The 16,515-nt window shown below is 37.8% G+C and overlaps 1 protein-coding gene across 6 annotated transcripts in view; it reads left to right on the top strand.

Moving 5' to 3' along the window:
- Window positions 1-14,656, top strand: part of SS18 (SS18 subunit of BAF chromatin remodeling complex) — a 76,028-nt gene extending 61,372 nt beyond the window's left edge. For all 6 annotated transcript variants that reach the window (XM_004311165.4, XM_004311166.4, XM_019930477.3 and 3 more), the window contains one exon: window positions 12,903-14,656. In XM_004311165.4, coding sequence (XP_004311213.1) covers window positions 12,903-12,929 — 27 coding nt within the window. In that variant the 3' untranslated portion in view covers window positions 12,930-14,656. The remainder of the gene's footprint in view (window positions 1-12,902) is intronic.
- The last annotated feature ends 1,859 nt before the right edge of the window (window positions 14,657-16,515 follow it).

Below are 16,515 nucleotides of genomic sequence, written 5' to 3'. Positions count from 1 at the left end.
GCGCCAGCATTCGTTCATGTTTGTTCATTCATAGTCTCTCCCTGGGCTTTACCCCCTAGGCATACTTCCCTTCGCTATCCCAAACATTATTCCGTGTTCTGAAGCCCTTAATTTCTCTGATGTCCCTCACGTTTATTGTTCCAAGACTCTGCTTTGACTGATTGAAATGTGGAGTCCATCTGAGGAGGTGCTCTTCCTGGCTCTCGTCTTCACTCCAGCATATTCACCCTACTCCCCTCACATGCACGATATCCCTTCTCTTTAAACTCATACTCACCACCTGTCTCTGTTGCCTCCTTCCATACACATATCCATTATCTCAGATATTAATCATCTTTCTTTCTCCCCTGTTATCTTTCCTTCTACTACCTTCAGAGATCTATAAGTGTATCTTGTCCTAAGATGACTGTATTCTCTTGAACCTCGTGTTACCCTTCTTTTCATCAGTAAATTTCTCAGACTTAATAATCTGTGCCACAGTCATTGTTCTGTGAATCTTATCATACATACTCTAAATTATTATTAAAATGATTTATTATGTTGGCAGGTTTTTTTAATTGATTTCAGGTTTGTCTGATGACTTTCTAGTGAGGAGAATCTGATCTCTTCACCGCTTAAGCTACCTAAAATAGGTTACTTTTTAATGTTAGGGTTCCAGGACCAGTGGGGATGATCTGGTTTGAGAAACAACGCGTATGCAGTGCTGATTAGACTCTAAGGCATAAGCAGCTCTCTCATCGATGCTCTCTCAAGCTTACAACCCCCTGTACTGACACGTTCTAGTTAAGTGGAAAATATAAAAGAGATATAAGAGGCTTAAAAGTATGGACAGGACTTCTCTGGTGGCGCAGTGGTTAAGAATCTGCCTGCCAGTGCAGGGGACACGGGTTTGAGCCCTGGTCTGGGAAGATCCCACATGCCGCAGAGCAGCTAAGCCCGTAGTTGCTGAGCCTGTGTGCTGCAACTACTGAAGCCCGCACGCTTAGAGCCTGTGCTCCGCAACAAGAGAAGCCACTGCAGTGAGAAGCCCACCCATCGTAACGAAGAGTAGCCCCCGCTCGCCGCAACTAGAGAAAGCCCGCGCACAGCAACGGAGACCCAACGCAGCCAAACATAAATTAATTAATTAATTAAAAAAAAAAGTATGGACAGATAAGTAATACTAAAAAAGATACACTAGAACTAAATCAAAGGAGTAGGCAGAAGTTTTATCTAAATTTTTAAAGTAAAATGAGTGTTGACTAGTGAGTATCTAAGGACAAGATCCCTGAGCAGATAAAATGTAGGCTCCTTCACATCCACAGGTTAACTGCTGAAAAGTGGTCCTTTACTCCCTAATTCAACAAATATTTATTAATTTTCTGTGTGTGCTGGATACTATATTATGTCCTAGATGAGTAAAACAGACCTGGTCCTTATGGCTTATGGAGCAACTATCTGGATCTTCCTTGACTTCACTTTAGCATTTGACACCTGTTCCTGTCTTCATTCTTAAGTGGTCTTCTTTAGCTTCTGTATTACTGTACTATTTTGTTCCTCTTACATTTTCAGTGATTCCTTCTTTATACTTGTTTCTCATCTTTCTTTTCCCCAGATATCAATCCTTGGCTTAGTGTTTTTCCCAGTCTCTGTATTCACCCTGTCTTAGATTTTCAGTATCCTTAGCCTACTCTTCTCAGCCCAACTTCAGCTCCATTTTTCCAGCTGTGAGCAGAACATCTCTCTTTGGATGTCTTGTCATTTTCCTCAGCTTCATCATTTTCTCTCTAAATCAGCATATTTCTAAGTCTCCTAAACTTAACATCATTCCTTAAGCAAATGTTTCTCAAGCAACATTTATATGCCAAGTACCTAAGATGGGGCTATATTGGGAAATAAGATCGACATGGACTCTGCCTTTGTGAACTTAAGTCTAGGTGGGAACAGACAAGTAAGCAGATGATACGATGTAGTGTGAGAAGTACTTGGATGAGGAAAGGCAAGATTTTTGTGGAAGGGAGCTCCTAACCCAGGCATGTGTTCCTTGGGAAGTATTATATAAGTGCGAGAGCCCAAGGATGAGTAGGTATTAGCCAGCTGGTTGTGGAGGAGAGAAGGATATTCTGGTCAGAAAGAAGTGCACTCACAAAGGACTTGTGTTAAGATGTGTGGCTCAGTAAAGCAGGAGTGTGGGGAAGAAGAGGCAAGAGTGGAGATGAATTGGGGCCAGATTAGGAGGGCTCTTGTAAGCCATGTTGGGGAACCTGGGCTTTATCCTGATAACAGTGTGGAGCCTGTAAAGTGTTTTAGATGATGTATCTAAAGTATATAGCAGTGGCTGGCATATATAATAGATACATACTATGTTTCTTCTTTTATCATGATAATTATTCCACCCTTTAAGGTCCTCAGGAATTTGGGGACTATACAGTAGAAAAAGACCCGTGATGTTGGGGTAGTTGCCAGCCACATCTTCTTCCCCATTAGAAAAGGCTATGAGGAGGGGACCATTCTAGCTACTCTAGTGTTAGTAGCCTCCCCACATCTATCTCATGGATTCCCTCAACCCAAACACCTGTTGGTTTCTTCGTTTTAGGGAAAGTTGTTCAACTCTTCAAGATAGTTAAGGCAATGGAAAAGAAATCTAATTATAGTGGTGTTTAGGCAGGTGACTCTTGTGGCAGTATGCAGGATGAATTAAAAGAGGGGCATTGAGAGAGAATCCTGTAAGGGGCTGCGCCCTCCGACCCCACCCGGGTCAGTCTTTCCATCTCCGTGAACAGCAGCTCAGTTTTCCACTTCCTCAGGCGGAAAACCCGGAGTCATCCTTGACTCCCTTCTTTTTGCAAATCAAACATCTAGTCAGCCAGCAAATCTCATCACCTCTTCCTTCAAAATACATGCCGTATCTATAGTCATTTTTCACAATTTCCTGCCCTTACCCAAGTCACAGTCATAACTCTCACTCATCTGGACTGTTGCACTGTCCTCCTTCCTGGTCTTCCTGCTTTCCTCCTGGCTCCTCTACAGGATGTGCTCCTCACAGGACCTAGAGTGATCTTTCAAAAACGTCAGTCTGATTAGGCCACCCCTCCGCACATAACCGTGTGGCAACTTCATTCCCGCCCAGAGTAATATAATGGCCTAGAAGGCCATACTCAGCTCATGTCCCCAGCCCCTACCCCACCATCTCACCTCTGTATTTATAGCCGCCTTCATTCATTCTGCTTCAGTCACACTGGCCTGTTTCCAGCATGTTTCTCCCTCAGAACCTTTGTATTTACCGCTCTCTCTTCTGTTGTGTCTTTATTTGCAGTCAGTTCAAAGTATTTTCTGATTTCACTTTTGATTTCATCTTTGACCCAAGAGTTATTTAGAAGTGTATATAGTTTTTGAATATTTGGGGATATTCCAGATAGTTTTCAGTTACTGATTTCCCATTTAATATCATCATCTTGATAGAACATACTTGGTATGACTTCAATTCTTCTGCATTTATTGAGACTTCTTTTATGGCTCAGAGTATGGTCTGTGGGGATGTTCTGTAAATGTCAATTAGATCAAGCTGCTTGATAGTGGTGTTCAAGTCTCCTATGACTTAGCTGATTTTCTGTTCTATTAGTTATTGAGAAAGGGATATTAAATATTAAATCTCTGGCTATATCTGTGTGTTTGTCTATATTTTCTTGCAGTTCTGTTCATTTTTGCTTCATGTATTTTAATGTGACTTTTAAAAAAATTTTATTTATTTATTTGGTTGCGTTGGGTCTTCATTGCTGCGCACAGGCTCTCTCCAGTTGCAGTGAGCAGGGGCTACTCTTCGCTGCGGTACACGGGCTTCTCATTGCAGTGACCTCTCTTGTTGCAGAGCGCGGGCTCTAGGTGTGCGGGCTTCAGCAGTTGTGGCGCATGGGCTCAGTAGGTATGGCTCGCGGGCTGTAGAGCACAGGCTCAGTAGTTGTGGTGCACGGGCTTAGTTGCTCCGTGGCATGTGGGATCTTCCCAGACCAGGGCTCCAACCCGTGTCTCCTGCATTGGCAGGCGGATTCTTAACCACTGCACCACCAGGGAAGTCCCAATGCTACATTTTTAAGGTGCATATGTTTTAGGGATTTCTATGTCTTGATTAATTTTCTCCTGTATCATTATGTAATAACTTTCTTTATCCCTGGTCATATTCTTTGCTCTGAAATATGTTTGTCTAATATTAATATCGTTTTCTTTGGATTAGTACTAGAATGATAATATATTTTTAATCTTTTTTATTAACACATTTGTATTTTTATGTTTAAGTTGTTTCATGAAGTCAGCGTATACTTAGGACTTGCGTTTTTTTGTTTTTTTTTTTTTTACCCAATCTATCTCTGCCTTTTTTTTTTTTTGCGGTACGCCGGCCTCTCACTGTCACGGCCCCTCCTGCTGCAGAGCACAGGCTCTGGACGCGCAGGCCCAGCGGCCATGGCTCACGGGCCCAGCCGCTCCGCGGCATGTGGGATCCTCCTGGACCGGGGCACGAACCCGTGTACCCTGCATCGGCAGGCGGACTTGCAACCAGTGCGCCACCAGGGAAGCCCCATATCTCTGCCTTTTAATGGAGGGGGTTTGAACATTATGTTTAATGTGAATATGGATAATGGTTAAGTCTGTCATCTTGATATTTTTTCCTATTTGTCCCTTCTGTTCTTTGTCCTTTTTCCTCATTTTCTTATTTTGAATTTTTTTCTGTTTTTAAAAAATGGTTTTTATTAAGATATAATTCACATACCATTCGTCATTTTAAGATGTACCATTCTTTTTTTTTTTTAAGTATGTTTATTTCCCTCCAAACACCCAGCCCTAGGAAATAGCTGCTTTACTTTTTGTCTGTATGGATTTTCCTCTTCTGAGCATTTAGGCTAAGTGGAGTCATGCATATGTGGTGTTTGTGATTGGCTGCTCTCACTTAGTATAATGTTTTCAGGGTTCATCCATATTGTATCATGTATCAGTACCTTTAAGTGATATTATACCACTTCATATAAAGTATAATTTACTTTCATTTCTTCTCAACCTTTGTGTTATTGTTATAATTTCCACTTCTACATATGTTACAAACCCCATAGTATGTGGAATTAGTTTTGTTTAAAATATCAATTATCCTTTAAAGATACTTAAATGATAAGAAAAGAGTCACATATTTACTAATGTACTTACTGTTTCTTGTACTTTCCATTCTATGATAAATCCATATTTCCATCTGGTATCATTTTCTTTTGCCAGAAGGATTTCCTTTTAACAGTTCTTGTAATGCAGGTCTTCTGGTGGTAAACTGTTAGTGTATTTTGTTTTTTCTGACTATTCTTAAGATTTTTCCCCTTATCAAATTATTTGAGTGTTTTCTTATGCTTGGGGTTTGTATAGTTTCTTGAATTTGTGACTTTATGGTTTTCATCAAATTTGGAAAAATTCTGACCAAATATTTTTCCTTTCTCTACACCTGTACCCCTATCTCTCTTCCTCAGACTCCAATTACATGTGTATTTGACCGCTTAGAGTTGTGCCATAATTCAGTGATCCTCTGTTTGTTTATTTAATTTTTAAGTCTTTTTTTTCTCTCTGTTTCATTTTGGCTAGTTTCTGTAGCTGTGTTTTGAAGTTCAGTAATCTTTTCTTGCTCATTATCTTACCAGCTTTTAATCCACTCCCTGATGTGTCTCATTGCAGACATTGTATTTTTCATCTCCAGGTGTTTGATATGGGTCTTTTTCATATCTTCCATGTCTCTGCCTAAAGTTTTGAACATGAGGAATACAAGTATGTTAACTGCTTTCATATCCTTTTCTGGTAATTCTAACATCTGGGCCAGTTTTGATCTACTGTTTTTTTCCCCTCCTCACTTTGGGTCATATTTTCCTCATCCTTTCCATGTGCAATGATCTTTGATAAAATGCCAGAAATTGCAAATATTACTTTTATGTTGTTGAGTGATGGATATATTTGTATTCCTAGAAACATTCTTGAGTTTTGTTTTGGGATGCAGTTTAGTAATTTGAAAACAACTTGATCTTTTGGGGATTGCTTTGAAGATTTGTTAGGCAGGACCAGACAGTGTTTAGTCCTGGGCTAAATATCCCCACTAGTAAGATAAGACCCTTTTGGGTACTCAACCCAGTGCCCTGGAATTATGAGGTTTTCCACTCTGGCTGGTGGGAATAAACACTATTTCCATTCCTCTGTGAGTGCAGGAATTGTTTCCTCTAATCCGTTGGGGTGTTTTTTTCCTTGGACTTGGGTATTTTTGTTGCATGCATTTGCATATCAGTGCTATGCTGAATACTCAAGAGGTTTCCTCTGCAGATCTCCACAGTGCATTTCTTTTCTCTGTGCATTTTTTTCCTCTTTGGTACTATGGCCTGTGAACTCTAGCTCCTTTTTTTCTCTTCAGACTCTAAGCTTTATCTTCTTACCTCAGACCCAGCCTTACTTCCTCTCCATATGCTGCAGTGTGGAAACTCTCAGTGCAGTAAGATGCAGTAATCAGAGTGCTCGCCTCATTTGTTTCCCATTTCTCACAGATTGCTGTTGTTTATTACCTTCTGTCCTGTGTCCTGAATACAAGTATTTCATATATTTTTTGTAGTTTTGGGGGTTTTTTTTTTTTGGCCACGTTGGGTCTTCATTGCTGCGCATGTGCTTTCTTGTAGTTGCAGCAAGCAGGAGCTACTCTTCGTTGCGGTGCGCGGGCTTCTCATTGTGGTGGCTTCTCTTGTCGCAGAGCATGAGCTCTAGGCGCATGGGCTTCTATAGTTGTAGCATGCGGGTTCAGTAGTTGTGGCTCGCGGGCTCTAGAGCGCAGGCTCAGTAGTTGTGGCGCACAGGCACAAGGTGGCATGTGGGATCTTCCCGGACCAGGGCTCAAACCCGTGTCCCCTTCATTGGCAGGAGGATTCTTAACCACTGTGCCACCAGGGAAGCCCTGGGTTTTTTTTCAGGCTGGAGTATAAATCTGTCTTGACCAGAAACCTACTTAATTTTTAAAAAATAGACTTTTTCCAGCAGTTTTACGTTCACAGCAAAATTGAGAAGAAAGTACAGAGAGTTTCCATTTACTCCCTACCCCTACACATACATAGCCTACTCCATTATCAACATCCCACACCCTAGTGGTACATCTGTTATAATCAATAAACCTACCACCCCAGGTCCATAATTTACATTAGATTCACTCTTGGTGTTGTACAGTCTGTGCATTTTGACAAATATATAATGACCTGTATCCACCATTATAATATCATACAGAAGAGTTTCATTTCCTTAAAAATCCTCTGTGCTCCTCTTATTCATCCCTCTATCCTTCCTACTGATCTGCATAGTTTGCCTTTTCCAGAATGTCATGCACTTGGAATCATGTGCATGACAAAATTGGCTTTTCACTTAATAATATGCATTTAAAGTCTTCTCATGACTTGATAAAGTGTTTCTTTTTAGCCCTGGATAGTAGCCCGTTGTCTGGATATACCATTCATTTACTGAAAGACATCTTGGTTGCTTTCAAGTTTTGGCAATTATGAATGAAACTGCTATAAACTTCCATGAGCAGGTTTTTGTGTGAACATAAAATTTCAACTCATTTGGATAAATGCCAAGGAGTGAGCATGATTTTTGGATTATATGGTAATAGTATATTTAGTTTTGTAAGAAACTGCCATACTATCTTGCGTAGTGGCTGTACCACATTGTATTCTCACCGGCAATGGGCAATGAATGAGAGTTCCTGTTAACTCCACATCCTCATCAGCATTTGCTGTTATCAGTGTTCAGAATTTTGGCCATTCCAGTAAGTTTATGGCGTATCTCGTTGTTGTTTTACTTTGCATTTCCCCAGTGACATGTGATGTAGACACCTTTTCAGTATGCTCACTTGACATCTTTATATCTTCTTCAGTGAGGCGTCTGTTCAGGTCTTTAGCCCATTTTTTGATAGGGTTGTTCATTTTCTTATTGTTGAGTTGTAAGAGTTCTTTGCATAGTTTAGATAACAGTCCTTATCAGTCGTGTCTTTTGCAAATACTGCCTTGTCTTCTTGGCTTGTCTTCTCATTTTTTTGACATTGTCTTTCTCAGAGTAGAAGATTTTAATTTTAATGAAGTCCAGTTTATCAGTTATTTCTTTCATGGATCACGCCTTTGGTGATGTGTCTATAAAGTCACTCCAAAACCAAAGGTCATCTACATTTTTTTTCATGTTATCTTCTAGGAGTTTTATAGTTTTCTACTTTACATTTAGGTAAATGTCCTATTTGAGTTTATGTTCTGAATGAAGAAAATCTTGTTAAGATTTGTGTCTAAATTTCATTTTTTTGTACGCGGATATCCAGTTCTAGCACCATTTGTTGACAAGACTATCTCTGCACTATTGTATTATCTTTGCTCCTTTGCCAAAGATCAGTTGACTGTATTTATGTGGGTCTATTTCTGGGCTCTCTATTCGGTTCCATTGATCTGTTTTTCTGTTCTTTCACCAATATCACATTGTCTTGATTGCTGTAGCTTTATAGTAAGTCTTGCAGTTGAATATTGTCATTCCTTTGACTTTGTTCTCCTCCTCCAATATTGTATGGGTATTCTGGGTCTTCTGCCTCTCCATATAATTTTAGAATTACTTTTTCAATATCCAGAAATAACTTGCTTGCTGGGATTTTGATTGGGATTGTGTTGAATCTTTAGATCAAGTTGGGAAGAACTGACGTTGCAACAATATTGATTTTTCTATCCATGAACATGGAACATCTCTGCATTTATTTAGTTCTTTGATTTCTTTCATTACTTTTTTAGTTTTTCTCATACAGTTCTCTCTATATATTTTGTTAGATTTATACCTAAGTATTCAATTTTGGGGGGTGCTTATGTAGATGGTATTGTTTTTAATTTCAAATTGGACTTATTCATTGCTAGCGTATAGGGGAATTTTCTGTGTTAACCTCGTATCCTGCAACCTTGCTCATTAGTTTCAGGAGTTTCTTTGGTTGATTCTTTGGGATTTTCTACCTAAACAATCATGTCATCTGTGAACAAAGACAGTTTTATTTCTTCTTTTCCAATCTGTTTACCTTTGTTTCTTTTTCTTATTGCATAAACTAGGAATTTCAGTACAGTGTAGAAAAAGAGTGGTGAGAAGGGGACATCCCTGCTTTGTTCCTGATCTTAGAAGGAAAATTTCATGAAATATGGTGTTAGATGCTTTTATTTTTCAGCATAGCATTTATTTCCATGTGACAGATTATGTAGTTATTGTTTATTATCATACCCTCTTCCCCTAGGATGTCAGTTCTTTAAAGACATCACCACATCTGTTTTTTTATCACCGTTGAGTCTCCATCACCTAGTAGAACACATTGAGTAGTCAGTAAATACTGGTGAGTGAATACGTAGCGCCTTCACTTACTAAATTTGAATGGTGATTGTAAGAATAGAGAAAGAAACCCCTAAAAAGTACTGGGACAGAATATTTTTAAGAAAGAAAGAAATTTATTGCTCAGTCTAGGGACTCTTCACTCCATACAGTCCCGAAAATCTCATTTATGCACATGATTTTAATTTACCATGCTGTTGACTCTCAAATCTCTATTTCTAGTCTCACTTTCTCTTCTGAAAGTCAGGTGCCTAGTAGTCATCTGCACTTGGAAATATCATGTCAATTTCACATAACCAAAATGAATTCATAGTTTTTGTACCCACACATTCCTCCTTTCTATGCTCTCTCTTAGAGAGAGGGGCACTATCGCCAAGCTAGAATGCCATGTGCCACATTTGATGCTTAAGTCTTCCTCCCTCTCCCCATCTAATAAATGACAAAATCTTGTTAGCCTGACTTCCTTCAACATTCTTGAATCCATCCACTTCTCTCTGACCACTGCCTTATCTTTGTTTAGACCATTAACATCTCCTAAGTTCATGATGGCATGAAGGATCCTCCCATGCTGTCTTGCCTCCTTTCCCATTTATTCTTTACTCTAGTCAGAGGAATTTTGTAATTTACAAACAAAGAAGCTGAAGAAGCAGAGAGAGAGAGAGAAGCGAGGCTTAGAGAGTTGGAGTGATCCACCCAAGATGATGGGTAAGCAGGGCCGAGCTGAGTGGCTAAGACCCAGGGACTAGGCCCTTCACGACGCCCCTGCCTCCAGCCACACCAGCACTTTGCAGAGTGCTGTCGTGCTTTTCTTACTGAGCAACTGTTTGAAGCAGAAATCATGATTATCCTCACTTGTTGGATGAGACAGTCAAGAAAGGGAAGGTAGATAGCTTGCCTCAAGGACAAGAAACTGGTAAGTGGGAGAATTAAAATTAGGCATTGATTTCTGCTTCCCAAACCCATACTTTTAACCCTGGAATTTGCTAATGGTCGCAGATATACAGTATTTTTTTAGGCTTGCTTGTGATTTGATTTTGTCCTAGCAAAGTGATCCGGTGTGGGTCAAGTTACTTAAATTCTCAGTGCTTCAATTTCTTCATCCATAAAATGGATATCATATTTACTGCACAGGTAACAGATGGACACAAAACACTTGTTACAGTGTTTGACACATGGTACGAGTTATTGAGATATATTAAGAGTTATTGAGATATATTGTTATTGACATATATTAAGTTATTGAGATATATTAAGAGTCGGCTATTGTTGATATTAGCCAGACTTCTCATATCCATCACTTCAAGCTCTGTGTTAACAAATAATCAATAGCTTCTGGTCCTGATTGTTGTATATTCTTTTTTACTCTCCAATTCCCTGAGCATTTTTTACCTATTTTTTCTCCATTCTTTTGCTTTAGCTGTTTCTTCTATTTGAAGTGCCCCTTTTCTTTTCTCTGCCATTCAAATTTTACTATTTTCTTAAGGCTCTCACAGTCTCTGAAATATTTTTCAAATTATTTTAGCCGCGATAGCCTTTTCCTTTCTGAACTCTTGTAGACCTTGTTCTGCAATTATACTTTATTTGTAAGTCTTACCTTCCCTGTTTTTCAAATTTATTATGGTGATGAGCATATAGTATTTGCTCAATAAATGTTTCTAATTGCTTGAATATCATATTTGGTGTACATTATTGAAGAAGTCTTATGTGTCAGGCACTCTTCAATACTTGGGGCATAAGAATGGATAAGACCTAGTCCCTATCGTCAAGTAATTCATGCTATAGTAGATACATTGTAGCTTTTATTTATATAGCACACCAGTTCTTAACCTCTCTTCTGCTTTCACATCATTCATAATATGTGCAACTCGCTTTCATCGTTAATATCTCATCACACATACTCACTGCGGGAGCGTTTCCTTCCAGCATTGAGGCTTGCTTATTTATACTTTTTTATAATTTTTGAAAGCTCTTTCTCATGTCCTCTCTTATTTAAGTGTCCTAACAAATAAATGAGGTAGAACTAGTGTAACCTTAAACAGAAAGAAAATTGAGAGCCAGGGATGGGTATGTTACAGTCCCACCTTATAGGTAAAGAAATCTCAAAGAGCTTTCCTTGGGCTCAAATGAAAAGGCAACAGTAGAGTTGGGACTTAAACTCAGTATTTAGATAATGTAACAATTGAACAGTAAGTTCCTGTATGCTAAGCATTTCTTATTTTAAACTTGGTATTATAGGAATTTTTCAACAAAGACAGCAAAAAGAGGAGCATCATGAATCCCTGTGTACCCCACCAACCAAATTCAACAATTATTGGCATTTTACCAATGTTGTTTTATATACCCGCACCCTATTTTATTGAGTATGTTAAAGCAAATCTTACCTACAGATATTTCAGGATGAGCATTGACTTTAAATTTTTCTGAATATAATTATGTAAAGTACATCAATATTTTTTAAATACCTTAATTCTACTTATAGTGCATTATTCCATTAGATACAGTGGTATTCAACATACTTTGAAGTATATCTTACTTCTTTGGAAGTGTAAACTTGTAGGGTACTATTTCTTATTGTACAGAAGGCTTTCAACTATAGAATACTTACTTGATATAAAATAGTTAATTTGACTTAGAGGGGGATATTTAGCCAAAGGAAACAGTTAACTGATTATGTGCCCAAGTGCTTTTATGAGCATCTATTTTAAACACATTTAAGACATTTTTGTTATTAAAATAAATTTTTTCTAGTACATTCCTCTTTTCTTCTACCTTTCTTCTCTGTTGAAGGAAAAGATGTTCCTTCTCTTCTCCAGAAGCTAGCCTTAACAGCTGTATACTGGACACTGTTTACCTCCCTTGTAGAATTTTGTTACTTCATTCATTACCTCTTTTATACCTGTGCTTCATTTTCTTTCCCTTCCTGTCAGCCTACAGGCCCTTCAAGTCTACCTTACTAAAAGCAACAAAATCAAAAACAATCTTTCTTTGATTTTATGTACCAGCTGCCTGTCTGAATACCTCTGCGAATACCTCATTGGCCTCGGGAAGAGGCCCAAATTCCATAGTGTGGCTAGAAGGTTCTTTTTCCTTTATCTCCCAGATATCTGTCCATCCTTGCTACTTATCTCAGATACCCTTGTTGTTAATTCATAAGTCACTATAATAATCTAAACAGTCACAAACTTGTTGTACTAGAATATAATTGACACACTAGTATATGCTATGCCAGCATTTAGAACCAGAACTTCACTCATTCTTGATTCAGTTCAATAAAATTCACCAAACATCTAAGTTCTCACTCTGATAGGTGCTGTTCTAGGCTCATAGACTTTGAAATCCATTTGCAGTTGACTGTAATATCAGAAGAAATTACAGAGATACTCTGTACCTAAATATTATATGTAACGGTTTTTGTTTGTTGTGATTGTAGTGGCTTTTGTAGGATGACAGTGTTAAGATTGATTTGTAATTTTCTGTGCCAAACTGTTATGGTCAAACTATGATCTAATTATATTTTAAAATTTATCTTTTAGGGACAGTATGGAAATTACCAGCAGTGAAAAGTACTTACATTCCAATAGCCAGAATCTGTTAGCAGCCATATTGTCGCCTCAGCACTGTGGACACCTCCCTGTGAAGAGACCCTTCCATTCCATCTAGTTTTTGGAAAAACCTTGTGGATAAGTGGCTGTTTCATCAGTAAACAGCCTTTGTGGCTTAGTTATAAAAGGCTTTAGTAGCGCAAAAATACTCTTGATTTCACATGTCTACTCTAGATGGCAACATTGGACAGAAAATAGAATGACATAACCAATTTGCAATGATTTCGGAACAGTATTTCAAATGGACTGTTACAGACTGAAAGGTGTGAACAGCTTTGTATGTTTATGAAGGTTAAGGGAATTTAATACTTTTCCACAGATTCTTTTGTAAGGGGAAGAGGGAAATGTACACTTTTTACAGCAGCAATATTTTGTATATTATGTTTATTTCATGTGGTGAATATGCAAGGAGGTACACTACGCACTGGACAGAATCAGAAGTCCTCTGTTAATGGGGATTGGAGCATGGTGGATGCTTGATTGTGTTGGTCTCAAAGTGGTGTTCTGTGAAGCTGAAGGTGAGGGAGAAGACAAAGCACACCATATGTCCACTGTTATGTTCTTTAGAGAAAATTCAGCTCCCTTTTATGTGTTAGATAATCAAGGGCACTGTGATACAGTTTTAAGTAAAAAGACATTTTTTAAAAGCTTTCCAGTTTTGTGGGTTAAAACCTTTTTATAAAAGATCATTTATAATACAGTTTTAAAATGTGAGGCAATAAGAATTACTTCATATTGGATCTGAAGAATCTTGCTAAGTTTCATGTAAATGAAGTGGTAATCCTCTCCTAAAAGAGCAATAACTGAAAATGAAAAGTGTTAATTTTACCTTGTTTGAGTAATCAGGGAACTTAGTAAGTAATATCAAAACATTTTATAAATGATGTCAAAGAAGAGTCAACGTTGATTCAGTAATTTTATTTTTTAACATTAGAAGGATAATTGGTTTATATGATAAGAATAGTTCAGGAGACTTTACAAACCTTTATTGACTGGAAATAATGCCATTTATAAAGGAAGGAACACTTCTAAGTTTTTCCCTTTTTTATGTTGGTTAATATAACATAGAGATGTTTAGGAAAATGCTTATTGATGATGTTTATTCTGATCTGTATTAAAAGCATAGAGGTTGCATTTCAGATCATTTTATTAGCATGGTATACTTAATCATATTTGAGACTGTCCTGTGCCTGACTGTTTTAGGTGATTTCAGGGATATTGCATTGGGCAGGAAATCATGCATTGAGAAGTTTATAACCACAGTTACCTAGCCCAAAGGTAAGTTGCTGTTTTCATCACAGTTGCCTGTGCCCAGGGAATAAGGTATATTCTTTATAATTGAATTGTTTTTCCCCCACTTCTAACTGGAAACAAAACAGAAGGGGTGCGATAAATCTGAATAAGCAAAATGTACTGTTCTCAACATACTGTAATCAAAAGGAGAAATTTTAATGTGTCTCTGTGTGTGTATGAAAGAGTGTGTGTGTGTTTTAAGGTCAGAATAGGGTTTTTTTTCAACATGGTCAGTAGAAAATGGACATCAAGTTTGAACACATAAAGCATGGACAGCCTTATTGTGATGGAAACGCTTTTAGGTTCTGTGCCAATTTTCCACCACTGTGTACTTTGTTGCTATTTAAAACTGTATCAACTCTAACGGAAGAATAAATTATTTGTGATTTTAATTTTCTCATTTGTTTTTTTAAATTAGATCTCTTTGACTCTCTTGTTTTGTCTGGAGACTATGCTGTGGGTTTTTTATGTAAGTTAGCCGAGTATAAGCAGACTATATTTGTATTCTAGGACTTTATCAAAATTCTCCTGTCATGCCCAAGTTAATTAGAATTAACTGTTCAGTAATCAGCATGTGTGTGGGCTGTTTGTTACAGAATTCTTTCTCTGAAAATGAAGTCCATGAGGCCATAATCAAGATGACTGAATTAGATAAATGAGTTGAAGAGACAAAATTGTACTGAACCCAACCTGGTGTAGATATGCTATCTCATTTGAAATAAGCTAAACTGACATTAAGAAATAATTTGTCTTGCCAGCCCATCTTCTGTTGTCTTATTCTCTTTTAATGGAAACTAAAATTGCAATTTTAATAAGCAGAATTTCCTCCAGGACTTTCTTCCTGGAGACTAGTGCATTTGTAAGGTTTAATTGTTCTATAACAGTCCTGTTTCGTAAAAGTTTTTAATTGGTGGTGACAAAAATTACCTTACTCCTTTGACACCTCGTAACAAGAATAACTTTACCAATAGCTTTCTACCAAGTGTGACACTGCCATATAGACTAGATATATTCCAAAGCTGGAAGTTTCATTTTAGCAAAATGTATTATTACGAAGAAATATCATACCATCCCATGAAATTTCAGAAGCAAAATATTACTAAGAAGAGAGCAGGGTGATTATTGATCAACATTTAAAAGTATTTAACTGTGCTAGTTTAGTGGTTTGAGAAGATGCTAGCATTATTCTGTAGAGTTGTGGTGACAGATTGTTTTCGGTTTTGTTTTTAATTTTTTAATGGAATTTTCAGACATACATCGAAGTGGAGAGAATGGTATAAAGATCCACATGTACCAGAAACCTAATTTATGCACTTAGCAACTCATGGCCAATCTTGTGTTGCCTGTACATTCTTTTTTATCTTTATCCTGATAGAGATGTTTAGTTTCAGAACTTAAATATGATCAGTGCATTTATGTTTAGACTATAATCTTTAACTGTGATAACCTACTGAGAGGTTTTTCATGAGATGGTACGTTATAAATAATTATTTGATGTTAAAATACCTGAATGAAAAACCTTGAAATATTCTGAGAGGTATCAAATATATTTGGTCTCTGTTAGGGAATACTGATTATCCCCCAATATTCTCCTCTCCTTTTAAGAATAATCCCCAGGTTTTGGGTGGGCACATGGCTGCCTACCCAGTGACTACATTTTACAGCCTCCTTTGCAGCTAGGTGTGGTCATATGACTTTAAGCTCAGCCAGTGGGATGTGAGCTGGAGTGATATGTGTAGCTTCTAGATTACATTTTTAAAAGTGTGCTCCATATTCTTTTTTTCATTTCCCAAGGGCTGGCATATAACATATTAGTGGGGAGGTCTGGCCTTCTAGATTAGAAAAATACTCCAGAGAATGGCAGTGCAGCTAGATAGAATGAAAAGTCTCCTGAATGGCCATCCTCATGAATCTCCCTACTGCCTGTCTGCTTGGATGTTGACAGGAGAGAAGTAACACTTCTGTCACATTAGGCTCTTTGTTACAGCCGCAAACCCCATACTCTAACGTAGGGTCACGTAGTGGAGGGCCAGTTCATACTACCCTACGACATTGTCTGGGGTCACAGTTTTTAGGAATGACAGATTAGTGTATTGTGTGTGGAGTGTACTTCATGGTCATTCAGTTCATATTCTTGACTAATGAAATAGGACAGAATCCATTATATTTCCTTTAGGATCATCCTCTGCTTTCCATCACGTGAATTAATTGAATGCTATATTTATTAACAATAGATTTAGTTAATTTTAAA

Source organism: Tursiops truncatus, chromosome 13, assembly GCF_011762595.2.
Source record: "Tursiops truncatus isolate mTurTru1 chromosome 13, mTurTru1.mat.Y, whole genome shotgun sequence".
In the NCBI taxonomy this organism is placed as follows: Eukaryota; Metazoa; Chordata; class Mammalia; order Artiodactyla; family Delphinidae; genus Tursiops; species Tursiops truncatus.
Note: the sequence above shows the minus strand (reverse complement) of the source record. Positions and strands in the feature narration are given on the sequence as shown.